At 57.1% G+C, this 17,300-nt stretch overlaps 2 protein-coding genes across 5 annotated transcripts; both read right to left on the bottom strand.

The window, feature by feature from the left end:
* On the bottom strand, positions 2,960-8,966 carry FGF8 (fibroblast growth factor 8). 4 transcript variants are annotated; one of them, XM_018041114.1, is made up of 6 exons: positions 8,732-8,966; positions 8,597-8,633; positions 7,981-8,067; positions 7,576-7,756; positions 4,252-4,358; positions 2,960-3,419 (listed from the first exon to the last, which is right to left on the bottom strand). In XM_018041114.1, exons 1-6 carry the CDS (start codon positions 8,761-8,763, stop codon positions 3,129-3,131), a joined length of 735 nt encoding a protein of 244 aa, XP_017896603.1. In that variant the 5' UTR covers positions 8,764-8,966; the 3' UTR covers positions 2,960-3,128. The 4 variants fall into 4 exon arrangements, with proteins under 4 accessions (XP_017896603.1, XP_017896604.1, XP_017896605.1 ...); XM_018041115.1 differs by having other exon boundaries at positions 7,576-7,723; positions 8,732-8,834; XM_018041116.1 differs by lacking the exon at positions 7,981-8,067 and having other exon boundaries at positions 8,732-8,834.
* Positions 14,087-16,404, bottom strand: NPM3 (nucleophosmin/nucleoplasmin 3). The gene is made up of 6 exons (XM_005698342.3): positions 16,161-16,404; positions 15,767-15,852; positions 15,410-15,529; positions 15,199-15,292; positions 14,511-14,632; positions 14,087-14,432 (listed from the first exon to the last, which is right to left on the bottom strand). Exons 1-5 carry the CDS (start codon positions 16,276-16,278, stop codon positions 14,520-14,522), a joined length of 531 nt encoding a protein of 176 aa, XP_005698399.1. The 5' UTR covers positions 16,279-16,404; the 3' UTR covers positions 14,087-14,432; positions 14,511-14,519.

Below are 17,300 nucleotides of genomic sequence, written 5' to 3'. Positions count from 1 at the left end.
CACTGGATTTGAAATGAAAGGCAAACTTCTAGCTTGGACTCTGGAAGCCGCAGGTAGGAAGGAATGGGTAAAGAGGTCCAGCCCTGCCTGCTGAGTGGGGACAAGAAGAGGCCTGGCCACCAGGCCTGCGCTCCTCCTCATGGAGAGCTGTCCATGTGAGGGCCTCATGAGAATCACTGCTGTAAGAAAAGGAGGAAAGGGGACATGGGAAGTCAGGGTGAGGTGAAAGCCGGGAAGAAGGAAGACCTGAGGGGATCACCCAGACCCACGCATAGGCCCTCAGTGAATTCTGGTGGGCAGGCCTCCAAGCATGCCTCGGGCAGGCCCCAGGGCTCTCACAGCCAGCACCCACTCCAAGACAGAGCATCAGGCCTTTTGGCTGTGGAAAAGCCCATTCCTCCTCCCTTTTCTGGGCCTTGCAACAGCTCCCTGCTTGTTTTCCCTGAAATAAATGGGCTGAGCATATTGGGCCGGCAATAACCCCTTGAAATCAGTTGTTATCACAGTTAACAACCAGTTTGGCTTCAGTTCAGGCTGTTAACTATCAAACCACTAAGTGCCGGTAATGATTGATTCTTGGCCAGTTGCAGCTTGAGTGGGCTGTAAAACCCTATTAGTGAGGGTTCTGTGGAGGCAGCAATGCAAAGATAAACAAGGTGGTGGGTGCTCTGGCCCATCTCTGCCCCATTGCTCTGGCATCAGCTCCCCAGGGTCCCTTGTCAGGGGTCCTGCTGGGAGTCAACCCCTTCCCAAAGCCCCAGGCCACCTCGAGGATCAGGTCACCACCTTGCTGTCCACGTCTACTCCTCCACCAGTCATCTCTCCCTTCTCCAGGAGTCAGGCCCAGCTCTCTGGACAGCCCACTTCTCCCTCGTCACAACCATGGCACAGTTCCACCCCACAGCCCCGGAGCACTCAGGCATCCCTAGCCAGGGGGCTTCAGGGTAGCTTTGGCCTAGCTGGTGACCACCTTGGCCCAGCCTGGTCCCAGGATCACAGGCAGGGAGAGCCTGGCATTCCATCCACCCCCTGGACTCCCTCCCACCCTGTGGTTTCCCCCAGGAATTGCTCTCAAACAAATGAGATGTGGGCAATTACTGGGCTAGGGGCTGGACAGGCGGCCGTACAGATGAAAGCGTTTCCTGGACGGTCTCTTCATTTGCATGGCATCAGAAGCTGCTCAGAAGGTGTGACTTTTCCCACAGTGAGACCCCAGCTCCTTGCACAATAAAGCCAGGCTGCTCACCCAGAATTAATTAAAGGGGGAGGGGAGGGGATGGAGCAGAAGGGGAGGCACTAAGAGCTGGGGGAGCTAGAAGAGAGGTCCCACACCCCTGGTACCTGTGCATTGAGAGAAACATACTCTATCCAGAACCCTGCACCCCCACAGCAGGTCTGAAGAGGCCCATGGTACCCCAGCCTATCCCAAGGCTTCCCAATGAGCCCTGGGATTCCTGATCCACCTGGATGGTCTGAGCCTGGAACTTGCAGCTGCAACTCTGAGAGACCCACATGGTCAGGAAGCCTTGGGTTGCCCTCCAACCAAAGGCACCAAAGAACCGAGACCCAGAGGAAAGAGGTTTCTGGACTGGTCCAATAAAGAGGGCAGCATAAGTAGCCAGAATGAGAGGCCTCAGTTATGATGGCTGGGCCAGATCTGACCTCAGGAGATCTGCTGCCTCTGGGCTTGGGCTCTGCTCAGGGTGGTGGGATGCCAATCTCACTGGTGCACCTCTGAGAACCCACCCCCCACCCGCACAGGCCAGTTCTCTTACCCATGCCGTGAATGACCTGCTCTACCCCTGCCATGGCACGACCTGCTCTTCCTTCCTCACAGGCTAGTCCTGACATACCACCTGCTGCTTCTCCTCCTGCCCAGAGTTCGAGTTCTGCTCCAACTAGAGTTCTGCTCCAACTAGAGTCCTGCTCCAACTAGAGTTCTGCTCTAGGTTTGTAGTGTCCCTTCCCCCACAATCAGTTCATCTCCCTTTAGGCCTGGTCTCTCCAAGGTTGGCAGCCTCTCCCTGGACCTCGGTCTCCTGGGCTCTTTTGCAACATCTGAACTCAGCACCTTCTGCTCAGCACCTTCACAGCTTTCTAACTAAATATCCCAGAGTGAACACTTTGTTTCAGGCTGCAAATGACAACGCCAGCTTCGTGGTGTCCCACCCCACCCACCCCACACAACATACCCCCACCTTGGACCCTGGCAGTTGCTCTTTTCTTGCATCTCTGGAGTCTGATACTCAGAACTAGAGCAGGCATCTCTGACCTGACTTCCCCACACACCAAGGCACACAGAAAGGTGCTTTATAAAGGACTCACTGAATCCATGATTAGCTGCAGTCCTAGCAGAGTCATCATTTCTGACCCAGAGATGGCCTGGGGAAGTGTTACCATCAACTCCGATTAAGAGTCCATGACCAAGAGGCCCTAAGACCAGTTAAGAGCCTCTTCTTGCCCTTTTCCCTGTTTCTGTTCTCCCAGGAAAACCCCTCCAGTAACAGGTGTGGATCCTTAGGTGGAAGCGAAGATCCAGTCAGAGCTGTTGCCTGATTCGCTACAGGTCTCAGCCACTTGCCACCTGGGGCAGTGCAGGGGGAGGGGGCTGACCCCGGCAGGACCCACACTCCAATACACGTTTTGAATTCAATTAAATAAATATTTCAGTCATTTAATAGCAGCTAGTATACAACCATCCTCCACTGACACCTGCCCTTGAAAGACCCGACCTCAAGTTCCAGTCTCTTCCCTCTCTGCCCCCAGTGCAGCAGAGCCCGACGGTCTAGCAGTCTTGCCCTGCAGCTGCTGGGGTCCCAGGAGTGCCTCTGCGGGATGAGAAAAGGCCCCCCACGCTCAGGAAACCCCCCGACGGAATCCCAGTCTAGGCCACTCACCAGCCGAGGTGAGAGTGAAGAAGTCAGACACTACAGCTGAGTGGAATACAAAAATAGAGCCTCTCTTTTCTTTTAAAAAACAACAACAACAGAAAAAAAACCCAACAGCAAACAATTATCCACAACTAGAGCCCGGGGCTCTCCAGGCTCCTCCCCAGCCTTCAGTAGCGCAGACCTCGTCCTGCAAAGAGGAAACCTGGGCGGGGAGCGGCGGGGAGGGGCCGGCAGGGCCTATCGGGGCTCGGGGGCCCAAGTCCTCTGGCTGCCGCGCAGGCTGCGCGTGAAGGGCGGGTAGTTGAGGAACTCGAAGCGCAGGCTCTGCTCGGTGGTGTGGTGGCCGCGGGGCAGCCGCTTCATGAAGTGGACTTCGCGCTGGTGCTGCCGGGTCTTGGAGCCCTTGCGGGGTCGGCCCTTGCGCGTGAAGGCCATGTACCAGCCCTCATACTTGGCGTTCTGCAGGGCCGTGTAATTGTTCTCCAGCACGATCTCCGTGAACACGCAATCCTTGCCTTTGCCGTTGCTCTGCAGGGTGGGGGGCGGACACGGTGTCACCCGGCTCTGTTCGGAGCCCCTTCCCATCCTAGGCAGAGGGCAGGCGGCCCCAGACAGCAGGTGGGCACCCTAGCAGATGGCAGGGTGGGCACCCGCTCTCTAATCCCTCACAACTCACAGCCCACCCGGCAACTTCCTGTCCTCCTGGGTAGCAGTGACACATGGCTGTCTACAGAGGGGCTGGGCCCCCTCTCTGCCCCTCTGTGCTGGGGCCCAGCCCCTGCCCACCCTGGCCTCCTGCCCACCAGTCTGGCCCAAACTGCTAGCACCCGTTTCCCCAGCTGGCCCCCTCAGCCATCTCAGGATGCTAACCTGCAGCCCCAGGGCCACCACCCTATGCGGGAGGGAAGGCTGGTGAGGAGATGCGGAGCCCCAGGCCCCAGAAGCCAGGGAAGCAGGGAGCTCGAGGCTGGAGAGGAGCCGTGACTAATGGGGCCATTTCAGAGCTCGGCTGAGGGGCTGGGCCCTCGGCTTACTGAACATTCCAAATGCTGGTACCATGTAATTGGACATAATAGCAAAGCAATTTGGCGATTTGTTAAAAAGATATATGGAATTTACCGACACCCCCTCCCCAGCCCCTTCCCTAGCCTTCCTTCTTCCTTCTTTGCCTTTATAGCTTTTCATCTCTCAGTTACCTCCTCCCTCACCTCCTCCACGCCCCGCCCCCCCACAATCATTAGGTAACCCCAAGGTGGCCCTTTGCCTCTCTGCCCACCTTGTTGGGATCCTGGAGGAGTTCAGCCAGCCCAGCCTGCTCCCCAGGCCCCAGCCAGTCTTTCCCTTCTTTCTAGGACCTCACCTTGGCAATCAATTTCCCCTTCTTGTTCATGCAAATGTAGAGGCCCGTCTCAGCTCCTCGAACTCGAACCCTGCTCCCGAAGGTGTCTGTCTCCACGATAAGCTTTGCTGTTAGGAAAGGTTGGGGTTGGGTGGGAGTGGTTATTGGCAGCTTCCTGACCTCCAATGCTCCATGTCCCTACCCCAGCTGGCCCATCCCAGAAGCAGATGATCCAAGGGCCAGATGACCAGGCTGTGGGCTCCAGACACTAATATGCTGTGCAACCCTGGAAAGGTCAAGTCCCCTTTCTGGGCTTCAGGCCCCTCGCCTGGGTTTACAGAGGGAGAATGGATGAGATCATGGTGTCTGAACTGGTTTATGCAGAGGGGTCTTAGAGCCATCAAACTGAAGACCCTCTTCTATAACCAGACAGTAATGACTTTTGTGTCGAGGCTTCAAGTAAAATTTAATTTGACTAGAATTCCACTACCAATCAAAAGATCTATGAGGATTCTTCCAACTCAAAATATTATATGCACGTGCCTCACAGGTTATTACAAACATCCAGGTGCAGTGGTGACCTCCACTCCTGAGGTCAAACATAAAAGCACTCTCTCTTGCTTCTTGATACCTCGGGTTCCAACCCACAGCCTTGGCCATCCCCGGCGACACCCTCCACCTCAACCCACTCCACCCCACCCCATATCTCCCGCCCTCCACCCCGGCTCTGCTGAGAAGGTGACAGGGATGAGGGCAGCTCCCCCTCCACACACAGCCCATGGCCGGCTGCTTTCCTAGAAACTCAGACACCAGCTAGAAGGATACTCTCTCTTTGCCATACTTCCCAGTCACTCCAGACCCCAGCCCCAGTGTTCAGAAATCCGTAATTCAATAGTCTTTTCTCTTGCACCCCTTCTAGCAGCACTGGGCTTCTTACCCCAGTGACCAAACATTTTCTGTAGCGGAGGAGAAGAGAAAATCATGTGTGCTTGATTCTCACTCAAGAGCCAGGAGACAGGGCGCTGAATCCTGTGCCTTCTTACCCCTTCCCTTAGACAGCCCACAGAAGCCCTGGCCCCTGCCCACTCTGTACAACTCCTCCCTTTGAGAATGGGGACCAACTTAGCTGTTTGGGATGGTACCAAAGGGGCTGGGTCTCCTGCCCTCCCTCCTTTAGCCTTCTCCCTCCTTGAGAAAGAAGTCTAGGGACTCCCAGGGCTACCTCCCAGCTTATTCTGACAAGGTGGCACCTTCTCTGACCCTGAAACTAATGGGAGGTGATGGGCACAGGTCAGCAAGGCAGCCCTCAAAGCCCAGCCTGTGACTGCCTGCCTCCCTTTGCAGAAGCATAGAGCTGGGACCCAGTAGCCAAGCCCCCAGTCTGGCTCCAAGTCAGCCAGGGAAATGCAGCTGCCACCTCCTCTCCCACCCAGTTCCTCTTGGATCCAGCCAGTCTGCCCATCCCTTTCCTGTTCTGCTTTTCAGGGCAAGGAGCAGCTATTTTTTAAGGGCCAAGAAGGACATCAACTGGAGAAGAGGGGGGTCTGCCAAACAAGGCAGACATGAATGGAGCCCTCTGTCCCTTCCTGGGACCCATAAGGAAGCCCCTGGGACTTCTCTGCCATTCTCCCCCAGATTCTACCTGTCCTGGCTATACACCCTAAGCCTCTGCTCTTGGGCCCTCCAGCTCCTGCTCCTGCCCACCAGGCAGGGACCAGGGAACCTGGGAAGCCTCCTATAACTGTAAGAAGAGAAGTGGGCATCAGACCTCTGATGTCTGAAGATGAATCCCCCCATGACCAGCTTAGCGTCTTCTTCGCTCCCCAAACCCCGAGGATGCTGGACCATTTGCTCCAATGGAGCAAACCCAGGAGGGGCCAGGCATTCATTCCCTTTCCTTGGAAGCTGAGAAGGGCAACGAGCAGCCAGTTTGAAGGGACAAAGGGGCGGCAGGCTGGCCCTGCCAGCCCAGCAGGGGAGCTCGGCCACCGGGCAGGCCACCCCCACCCCCACCCCCCCCACCCCCACCCCCACCCCCACTGCAGAAGGCCCCCACTCTCCTTCCTGGATGGAGCTGGGGAGCTGGGGCGGCAGTTTACAGCGGCTTTCCCGACCGGGCTTTTGGAAAGCTTAACATTTTCAAACCTATTCTTCCACCCCAGTGACAGATTTATCCCAGGAAAATTATGTCTCCTTCTCCAGCTTTGAAGGGAAGTCAGCTACGTCGATGCAGAAAAAATGCAGCGAGACATACTCGATCCCCCAAACTGGCTCGAGAAGAGGAGAAAGTATTCAGGAAATGTTAAAAAAGGTGAAAGTAAGAAGAGTTTTAATCGCTCTGCCAGACGCGGGGGTCTCTCCAGAGATTCATAGAGAACAATCTTGAACCTCTTTTTTAACATTTACAGACTTGCAACTCCTTTCAAACTCCACATCTGAAAAAAAGGCTCGTTCTTTTTCTGTTTTATATCATTCTTCATTTTTCTTCTTAGCTCTTAAAATGCTTCACCTTTTTATTACATTTTAATAGAGTCTTCCCCTCTCCTTTCATGCTTGTTTAACTTGGTCATTATTTAAAAGTTTTTAAACTCACAATAATCGCTCTCTAAAAACAACACCAGCCGCCCAGAGGACTTGCTTTTCTCTTGGTACATCCAGGACTCTGGAAATTGGCCTTGTTTCAAGGCAGGAATATTGAATGTTTTAGAAATCAATCAGTCCTCAGCCTTTCCACCCCACAGTAGCTCCCTGTACTCACCACCCCACCGGGAGCCAGGAGCCCCGCTCTGACCGACCGCCTGGGTTCCTGGACAAGTGAAGTGGGGAAGGCCCCTTTCCTAGCCTAGTCCCCATGTGTAATTGACCCTCCTGATCAAAGTATTTAAGGTTCGCAGTACACCGCTCCCCCCAACCTGGGAGAGTTGAGGGGATTTCTCTCCCTTCTCTTTTCCACTCTCCTTTTGTGGGCCCTGGTGACATATCCTCTTTCAAGAGCTTCCCTTAAACCTGGGCCCCCTCCCCCTGAACCCTCTGCCTCCACCTGCAGTGGGGAGGGGTATGAGAGGGGGAGGTGGAAAGGGAGATTCCTGGATTCATTCATCTGCTGGGCAGGGAAAGGGCACCTATGGGCCAAGTACTCCCCAGGGTCCCTTCCCCAGCCCTCTCTTCTCCAGCTGACCCCCAAGATGTTTGTCGGCTTAACTCCTTCCCTTCTGAGCTGGGGAGCCTGCAGGCCTCAGCTCAGCACGCAGATGCGACTGCTGGGTCCCGTCACAGCAGGCCAGCCTGGGGAGGAGGGGCCTGCTCCGCAGGCTACCTTAACCCCAGCGCAGTGCAGCTCCTTACCGAAGGGGTCCCCGTCTTCTGCCATGGCGTTGATGCGCTTGTTGGCCAGGACCTGCACGTGCTTCCCGCTGGTGCGGCTGTAGAGTTGGTAGGTCCGGATGAGACGGCGGCTGAGCTGATCTGTCACCAGGCTCTGCTCCCTCACATGCTGTGTAAAATTAGGTGAGGACTGAACAGTTACCTTTAGGAAATTGAAAAATACACAACACGCCATTATAATGCTACCCTGCCCAGGGGCCCGAGTGGCCCCCATCACCCGGCACCTCCCTCCACTGCCCCAGGCAGCCGGCAGGGGCTGGGGTCCCCCCAACATGCCAGTTCGGACCACCCCCACCCTACCCAGGAAAGTCGGACAGACCCAGTCTAGCATGGATGCGCCCGGGATGGGGAAGGATCTGGACCCACCTGTTGGGAAACACCCTGGGACTCCCGGCCAGCTCGGAACAGGGAAGCGAGCTCCCTGCCCAACGCAGGCCCCCCGCCCGGGCCTTCCTAGAAGAGCAGGGCGCTTTTAAGTCGGGAGGCAGTGCGGCCCGACCCCTGACATTTATAAAGACAAATTCACGGAGCAAATGTGGAGACCGCAGAAGACCCGGGCACCTGGTCTTTGGGCCAGACCCGCCGCAAGTCTCTCCAGAGAGCCGCGGAGAGGGTCCCTGAGGCCGTCACCGGACCTCTGACATCGAACGCCCCCTGCCCCGAATGCCCCCTTCCTCGGCGCGGCCGGGAGTGGCTGCCGCTGAGTTCCCCAACCACCCCCACCGGGCTGGGAGGCGTGGGAGACAGCGCCGGACTCCGAAACCTCGGGTTCTAGCCTCGCGCGGCTCACAGGCTGTGTGACCTGAGGCCGGCGCTACCTCTCTGGTCCTTAACCCCTCCTCGGGATAGTTAGGGGTTGCAGTTCTAAGATGCTTCCCAGCCCTTCCAGCCCGCCGCGCGGCCGCGGGGTCGATCCTCTTGCCCCCGCCTGCCCGACCTCGCCCCCCGGCGTGCCCCGCCGCCCCGGCGCAGTGCGCCTTACCTGGGCTTGGAGGCAGAGAACCAGCAAGTGCAACAGCCTGTGGGAGACAAAAGCGGGCGGGGAGAGAGGGGCGCCGGGTGAGTGGCGGGCGGGCCGGCGGGCGCGCGGCCGGGGGCGCGGGGCGGCGGTACTCACAGGCAGCTCAGCGCCGAGCGGGGGCTGCCCATGGCGCGCGGCCGGGGAGCACGCACAGCCCCGGCGGGATCTCGCCGGCTCGCGGGAGGCAGCGGACCGACGAGCCGAGGGCGGCGGCGGCGGCGGAGGGGGGCTCGAGGGTGGCTCGAGGCCGGGAGCCGGGGCGATCGGGACGCGGCTCCGCGGGTCCCAGGGAATGTCGAGCTCGCCGCGCCGCGCCGAGTGCCTCTGCGCCGCAGCCGGAGCCGTTGGCCGCTGGCTGCTGAGGAGCCGGAGCGGGAGGGAGGGTAACGGGCCGGCAGGGGGGGTGGGTAAGTGGGAAGGGAGGGGGAGGGGTGGGGGCGGGGGGCGCCGCACCGGGCGCGAGGGGGGAGCGCGGGGCGGCCGGCCGGAGCCCGCAGCCCCCGGCTGGGAGCGGGGGCCCGGACGCAGCCCGGGGCGGGGGCGGGGCGGACCGGGGCGGGGCGGTCGGAGGGTCGGGATTGGGGGTCTGGGTGAGGGGAGGGGTCTGGGGACCCGCTGCAAGGGGCAAGGGCGGCCTGTCTGGGCCCCTCTCCGCATCCCGGACTTGTCCCCTTGCGCGTTCTTGGGGTCCAGGCGCGCGGGGATGGGGGGCGCATCGGGCCGCCCACCCCGTGGAGTCCCGAGACCCTCTGCTGGGGCTTCCTGGACCCCGCGGGCGCCCGAGTGGGAAGGCGCCCGGTCTCCACCGTGGGACCCGGTCCGCTTAAGCCTCAAGCTAGACAGCGGTTCTCTGAGCCACCTACTGTGTGCTTTGTCTGTCTGGGGCTGCCGCCTGCAAGTAGCCTCTAACACTGGGGGTGAACGCTTGTGCGCTTTCCTCTGGCAGTGCCTGCCTGTGAGACCGGGAGCCGACAACCACCTCCATCTTTCTGCTGAGTACCCTGCTTTGCCGGTCTCTCCTGCATCGCTCAGTCACCAAGAAGGCCCTGAGATCGAGAAGCATCTCCTTTCCTGCTTCCTGCCCTCATTATCACCATCACCCCTGCTCCTGTCCCTCCCGCCCCCAACACGCTAGACTGAAGCCTGACTACACACCCAAAAAGGAGAGAGCCCACCCGTAGGGAAAACCCCAGTCACTGCCACCACCATGCCCTCCCCAAAGCGGCAGGCAGTGGGCGCAAAAATAACCTCAGCTGCTTTTCCAGGAAAGAGGCTTAGATCCAGGTTGCCTAGTCTTTTTCGCTCAGACTCCCATTATTTGTGCACTGAACAGGTATTTACACACCTACTGTGTGCTAAACCTGGACTGGTGCTTTGTCAACCCTGGGGGAGGGGGAAGTATCAAAGAAGGTAGTGAGTTGTCTAAGCCTTTCCCAGCTGCCCATTGCCTCCTCCAGGGGCTTCAGGAACCCGCGAGGTGTGGTGCTTCTTTGAGAGCAGCTTGGATGGGCAGAGATGCCCTGAGACGGAAAATTCTAGGGAGCAGGTGGAGCCACTGATGCTTTGCCCAGCTGCTGCCCTTGCCCAAGACCTCCCCTGCCCTACTGCCAGCCCCCATGTCCTTGGGGATTGGGCTGGAGGGGGCTGGGGTGGCCTCAGGAAACCATGAGACCAGAGGCAGCACAGCCAAGTTCTTCCCCTTTCTCTGTGGCCTGCCTTTCCCACTCCCAGCCATAGTGCTAATACTGAGCAAGGTCTAGGTGGGGAAACAGAATCAGAAGACTTGTCCCAAGATCTCATCCCTCCCCAGAGAAGCAGACTCCCTGAGCTCACCTGTTACTCACTTGAGTCTGTTCCCTCAAGTGGCTCTTTCCCACCCAGACCTCCAGGCAAGGACCGTATCTTACTAGCTCAGGAGAGCAGGGCAGGGTTCTGCAATTCTGTATTTAATGAATGAATAATGGGGAAACTGACTGAACATTTAGACCTCAGTGCAGGTGGGGCCTCCCCAGGGAGACTTACTTGCCTTCACCACCCTCCCAACAGATAAGAATCATAAACACCACCATTTATTGAGCACTTATATTTGCTAAAGGCTGTCTGCACCATCTCCTCTCAACCCCACTGGGAGTTGGGCACTGGGGGAAGACAAGTGAAGTGGGCTCCAGTACCCACAGCCTAGACCAGCATTTCTCCTTCATTTGAGCTCCTCTATCAAGAAGTTGTTGGGTGTCTACATTCCCAGGTACACTAATTCAAGCAGGCAAAATATTTACCATCTCAACCTCATGCCCTGCACATAGGAGGCCCTTGAATATGTTTATTATTTGTATGCATTAATAAATAAGTGGAGAGATGAGAGGCAGAGGATGAAAAGGGTCTTCTCACCAGGGACCAGCCCTCTGAAAACAGTCTGATGGGAACAGCAAGGAGCAGGACCCAAGCAGGGGTCAGGGCATCATCCAGCCCATCCTTAGCGTGTGTAGTCCTGGAGTCACAACCTGAGTCACTCTGGGCACCTGCCTTTCCCCAGAGTGGGGGGTGGAGACTATAGCACCTGGCTCAGACCAGAGTCCAACCCTGGTTTGGAGCCCCCAGAAGGTTCTGAAGATGTTGGGCTGAACCTCAATGATCTTAATCCACCCTCCTCACTCTCCCCCAGAGATGGGCCACCCCGGGCCTAAACGTGTGGACCATCAATCAGGGTTTGAGTCCCACACCCTACCTAACCTCTACCCCGGGGGCCTATACAGACCAGAATTCCTCTACATTTTGAGAACTTCCCCCAGCTGGGTCTTCGTCCACTTGAGGAGATTCTTCTCATATCCCCAAAAGTCCCTGTCTCTAGATGGGGGAGGGGGTGTCAATAGGGACACCCCCGCATCAGGCGCCGGGTACGGCGAGGACACACCCCCGTGAATGACAGATGTAAATACTCCATCGGGGCCCCAGCAGGCTGTTCTCTCCTCCCTTGCTTTTACTCGCCTCCCGGCCGGCTTGCTCCTTCCTTTATCTTATCAAAGCCCCGTAATTACAATTGCTATTTTGTTTCCTCAAATCTGCAATCAGAGCTCCCTGGCCCTGATGAGGGAGCGCCTGTCAACCTGATCGCTGAGTGACAGCCCGGCCACCTTTCCTGGCCGTCCCCACACTCCTCAAACACAAATACACACACACAGAGCACTCGCCTCCTGCAAACACAAACACACACCTCTCGCCAACACAAATAGCCCCTCTCTGCAAATACACCGTTCCAAGGGCCCAAACACACAGGTTCAGCCTCTTTCCAAACGCATCGGTCGCCCCCTACTCACCTCCCCTGGCCCACCTTGGGCCCCTCAAATCCACACCAACCGGCGGGGGCCGCCTTCGCTCCAACACGCGCAGCCTGCGCCAGGCGTTCAAAGCGCCGCAGACCCTCCGCCGACTGTTCAAATGTAAATCGCAGAGACTGGGTTAAGCACTTTAGGCCCCGTCTGGTCGTCCCTCTTCGCCCCCCAAATACAGTCTTGCCCCTCCTCCAGCAGTCTGCAAACCCCGGCGTAAGCCCTCAGCGCTCAGAGACCTAAATGAATGGGCAACGCTCCTACTGTGCACTAAGAGGGCAGAAAGGGGGATCGAGGAGAGGCGAGGGAGGGGAGGGAGAAAAAACAATTCCCGGCTCAGTCCGCGGGCGCCCTGTCGGGTCGAGAAACTCCAGGACGAGACGGATGTGGATTGGGCCCCCACCGCGGGTTGGAGCACGCTTGGCGCCGGCCAAGGCCGCGGGCAGACCCGACAAGACACTAGAAAGGCTCACAATGAGCGATCAGCGGCGTCGAAGGGGGTAAATATTGGGGCGGGGCCACTTGCAGGGGGTAGAAGTGTCGGCTGGGAAGGATTCCCCGACTTTTTCCTACACTCAGCCAGGCTACCGTGCCTTCAACCGAACACGTGCCGAGGACTTGGAGGCTGGAGGCGATAGACGAGAGGAGGAAGGGAAGGGTTCTAACAGGAACCCTCCCAGTGAATGAATGAACGAACAAACGAATGAAGTCTGCCTTAGTCGCTCAGGCCACTGGTGGGGCATGTAGGCCCTTGCACCGCGGCGCCCGCCTAGAGCCGCTACAGAGGCGGCGCGGGAAGCTGCACTGCCACAAGCGGTTTCAACCTCGCCCACCAGAGGGCGCTAACTCCACCTTCTTCTCTATCTCCCGACCCCTTGCCTGTGGTTGGTGAATGGTCCCATTCTGGCTGCCCTCTCCATCCCAGTGTTCCTGGCGGAAGCACTTTAGGAAAGGCCTGCAGCAAAAAGAGAGGCCTGAGACCCTGATCACTGCGACGCAGAGAGGGATCATCTTCCTTTATCCTCAACTAGGAAAAAGGGAGGTTAAACACTGGACCTGTTTGCTCCTCACCACAGGGAGAAGGGGACCTCCTTTGGAGATGCGCTGAAAAGGGAGTGCTTTTCTGTGTTGTGGAAACACTCTTTCCAAACACCTGCTCCAATGCCAACCTCTTCTGGTTATCCAGGCACCCCTCCCACTTGTTCACTCATTTGCCCAGAAGCCAGTGTGGGAGGGAGTGGGCCTGGCCCCACCAGGCACTCTTCTGTGTCCCTCCTCAGCATGTCTGGCCCCAAGCTGTCTCAGGAGGTAACCTTTTGTTTGTTTGTTTGTAGGGCACTGAGACCCCCTGCCCCATCAACACAGCTGCTGAACTACTGACCTCAGACTTGGTCATATACACACTCATGCTCACACCAGGTACATCCCTTTCTCTTGCTGGTACAGCAGCAGCCAATACCTAGAACCACCTGATTGCAGGCACCAGAGAACCACCCACGCCCCCCACCCCCCAGACCAGGTGGAGGGCTAGGGGGCTGGAACCCTTTAGCCCAGAAGGCTGAATCCCAGGGGCTCCTCTCTGCCCCCATATGCCAGGCCACCCGGATTCTGGTTTCCCTGTCACCCAATCTGGCCAGCCCCCTCCATCTGGCCCCTGGAATCAGGTTTCTAAGGGTCCAGGCTGGCTCAGAGATGGCCTGCATGACTGGTAGGAGGAGCAAAGACTGGCCTCTACCTTACCCCTCACAGGTCCTCTTGGGGCCTGAGCCCCCTTCATGGGGCCAGGGATGCACATTCCTCAGGCCGCTTAAGCCCCCTTATCTGCCCCCCTGCCCATCAGCCTGAGTGGTGACAGAGGCCCAGACCCCTTGTTTAGATGTTGATAACCTCCTGGGATGGCCCTCCCCCACCAAGGGACTGGGAAGGGGCTTGGTGTTGGGAGGTCCTCATCTAGGAAGGCAGCTGGGGCCCAGAGCTGGGCTAGTCCCAGCGCTCTGGGAGTAGCAGGATCCCACATTTCCTCACCCTTCCCCAGGTCCAGGGCCACCCTCTGTGCTGCCACAGTGCCACCTGGTGGTCCCTAGGGGAATGCCACCCCAGGAGGGAAAGAAGCCACACAAATGAGTTACAAAAAAAACCCTCATCCACATTTTATTTCAACCTTTATCCAAAAATGTAAAAAACATTAAAAATGTGTAGTACTGAGCTTCAGATGCTAACCTCCAACCTCATAGGCAAGTGGGGAGAGAAGGTCAGGATAGAAGTTCAGAGTTCCTCCCACTCCTGGAGAGAAGGGAAGCTTGGGGTGAGGTACAGGATTAGAACACCAGGGTCCTTTGGAGAATGGGACCCCCGTTCTCCTTACACCAGACCAAGACCCCCACCCCCACCCCAACCCTCGTCAATGGAGAGATACAAAGTTCTTGAAACTTGTCCAGGAACCTGGTGTATGTGGCAGGCAGCTAGCTGACCTGAAGAGAGCAAACAAGGGGTCAGCATCAAGGTCCAAACATGTTCCTCCTGCCCCCTCTCAGGCCCCTCCAACTCACCAGGGAGGGTTAGAGCCTGCGCCCCAGCTTCTTGGCAGGAAGGATAGGACACAACTCAGCTTCCTCCTCCTCACTCCCGTCTTCTTCACTCTCTTCCCCAGAAAGATCATTGCTTATAGTAACTGGTACACAAGCAGTCAAGGGAGGAAGAGAAGTTAAAGCCAGACTCCCTTCATACTTCATACACGTCGTTTATTAATGCCCTGTGGTTCTAGGCTTGCAGGGACTCTGACCTCCCAAAGCTTATTGCCTAGGTGGGAAAAACCTCAGACACTGAACTAGATAACAAAGAGTCAAAGGGCTTCCCTGGTGGCTCAGCCAGTAAAGAGTCTGCCTGCGATGCAGGAGACCTGGGTTTGATCCCTGGGTCGGGAAGATCCCCTGGAGAAGGAAATGGCAACCCACTTCAGTATTCCTGCCTGAAGAATTCTATGGACAGAAGAGCCTGGTGGGCTACAGTCCATGGGGTCACAAAGACTCGGACAGGACTGAGTGACTTTCACTTTCACAGGAGTCCACATTAGCGGAGCTGGATAAGCTGGGGTAGGTTCCGTGAAGAACAGCTAGAGTAGTAAAGCAGAGGGCACTGCATCCAGGGTCTGTATGGGAATTGCACTGGGAGATATGGCTGGGGTGGGGTAGGAGTCCAGATGGAAAGTCTACTGGAAGCAAAGGAGAAAATTCTCACCAATCTGGTGCCGCCCAGTGATGCGCACAGGGCCAGAACCTGACTTCAAGCGGAAGGTTACAGGTGGTTGGAGCTGGAAGTCATCCAAACTGAGCTGGGAGGAAGACAAGGATGAAGGCCTGGCCCACTCCTAGCCCACCCCACCTTGTGAGAAGTCCTAAGTCCTCAATTCCTACCTCCCAGCCTCCCAAGGTATGGCCAGGGAACTCACCATGGGTTGGCAGGACAACTTGAGGTTGGCCACAGGGACTGCGATCTCCTGGTGGTCATGGTTCCGAGCCACGACTTCCACCACATTACACTCATCTTTGGCCCCCTCGGTGAGGCAGAGCTGGGAAGGTACACAGGGCCTCGGAGTCTCCCCAGTAAGGGTGGACACCACAAGTGGAAGCATCTACCCTACAACCTGCCCAGCCTCCGAGGTCCCTGGACCGCCTGGCCAGGGGAGCCCGATGTGGGGATTAAGCAGAGTAGATGACTCCCAGTAGAGCGGAGAAGGATAGACAAGCGAGTAGAGCCTCTTTAGGTCAGCCAATTTAACCTCCACTCCCCCTACCCCGCCCCTTACCATGGTCAAAGCCAGCACATGCTCCGCGTCATCCTCTTCCTCTACCTTGAAGGTGAAAGAGCGGGTGTGGCCTGAGAGCTCACAGCCTGGAAGAGGTTAACTGTGAGTATGCGTCAGTGTACAGAGTGGTGGGGGAGGGCATTTCACCAAATCCCGTTCACCTGCAGCCATGACTAACCGGCCATTCACACGCCCACGTGTCAGGAACAACTGGAGCGCTCGGCCCGGGCCCACCCGGTACAACTAGGGCAGGGGCCTGGCTCTCCCCTTCAACTCCGGCTGCCGCGTGCGAGGCCCCCTCCGCCCCCACCCACGTCGTGCACGCGCCTGCATTCCCGTTCCTCAGCCCTGCTTCTGCCCCAGCACCACCCTCAGCCTCTCCTTTCTTCAATACCGAAGAAGAAACTGTCCATAGTGACCGGGGCCGGGACTTGCAGACTACCGACCCCCCCAGCTCGGACTCGGCTCTCCTGATCCAAAAAGGTCAAAGCGGCCGCTCCGCCAGCTGCCATGCTGCTAGGGCCTTCTGCGGCTCCGCCTCCGACACGTACAAAGCCTGGGACTCGCCGCGGCTCCAGCCCCGCCTCTTAAAGGAGACGCTGGCGAGGCACTCTGGGTCCAGGGCTTCATCGCCCTATCTCCTTCAGTTCAGTCGTGTCCGACTCTTCGCGACCCCATGGACTGTAACAAGCCAGGCTTCCCTGTCCATCACCAACTCCCGGAGCCTACTCAGACTGCTGTCCATCACGTCGGTGATGCCATCCAACCATCTTCTGAAGAAGTCTCGCATTATGTCGCGTCTGCTTTGCACATCTTTGCAGAGTGCAAAGCATCAGCTTGGCATTGTTAACATCCTTGCTCACTTCAACGACCAAGACTTTCTTAGAGTGTCTCCTGCCTCCATTTCCTCTAGTCCTGCACTCCAAGTGATCACCTCACCCACCCCAAGCTAAGCTTTCATTAAATACATGAAAATGCAACCTTCCCAATTCTCCCAGCAAAGACGAGATATAGTGCATCTTTTTTCTATACACTCAGATATACCGTCCCTCCAAAGGAACGGAGCATGAAGGAAGACTTTGAGCTCCTGTTACTTAGTACCCAAACCACTGTCCACTTCCGGATATGCTTCCTGCTCTAAGGACCCTGCGGCTCACTATCCACATGGTTGTATACCTACACTGAACTTCAGATGCTGGCGCTTGCTAGCAGAGGAGATAGCTAAAGCGTGGGGCTAATTTGCTGCTCCTGTTAAGAGGCAGGCTAGTCCAGCCTAACACTGACGCCTTAGAGTCCTGTCTCATAATTTGGGATCTGCCTTCAACTTTCACCTTTTGACCAAAGAATCAGGCAATTTTCCTTATTCTATTAGGTGGCATGAACTCACCTGAACTAGCTGCCTTCATTTACCCCCAGGTTATAACTGTGCCAAGAAGATGGCCAGGCCAAAACGAGTCTATTTTTATCTTGCCTTGCCTTGAGGAAAATATGGAAGGCAATCTTTTACTAGAGATAGAAGTGGGAGAAAACTGCC

This window comes from Capra hircus, chromosome 26 (genome assembly GCF_001704415.2).
Source record: "Capra hircus breed San Clemente chromosome 26, ASM170441v1, whole genome shotgun sequence".
NCBI lineage: Eukaryota > Metazoa > Chordata > Mammalia > Artiodactyla > Bovidae > Capra > Capra hircus.
Note: the sequence above shows the minus strand (reverse complement) of the source record. Positions and strands in the feature narration are given on the sequence as shown.

Excerpts from the sequence above, each read along its gene's own strand:
- FGF8 (XM_018041114.1), bottom strand. The coding sequence starts at position 8,763 with ATGGGCAGCCCCCGCTCGGCGCTGAGCTGCCT. Across the intron at positions 8,634-8,731 it reads CGCTCGGCGCTGAGCTGCCT|GCTGTTGCACTTGCTGGTTC; the intron begins GTGAGTACCGCC and ends TGTCTCCCACAG. Across the intron at positions 3,420-4,251 it reads AGGGGAAATTGATTGCCAAG|AGCAACGGCAAAGGCAAGGA; the intron begins GTGAGGTCCTAG and ends CCCACCCTGCAG.
- NPM3 (XM_005698342.3), bottom strand. The coding sequence starts at position 16,278 with ATGGCAGCTGGCGGAGCGGCCGCTTTGACCTTTTTGGATCAGGAGAGC. Across the intron at positions 15,853-16,160 it reads TATGGACAGTTTCTTCTTCG|GCTGTGAGCTCTCAGGCCAC; the intron begins GTATTGAAGAAA and ends AACCTCTTCCAG. Across the intron at positions 15,530-15,766 it reads ATGTGCTGGCTTTGACCATG|CTCTGCCTCACCGAGGGGGC; the intron begins GTAAGGGGCGGG and ends GTACCTTCCCAG.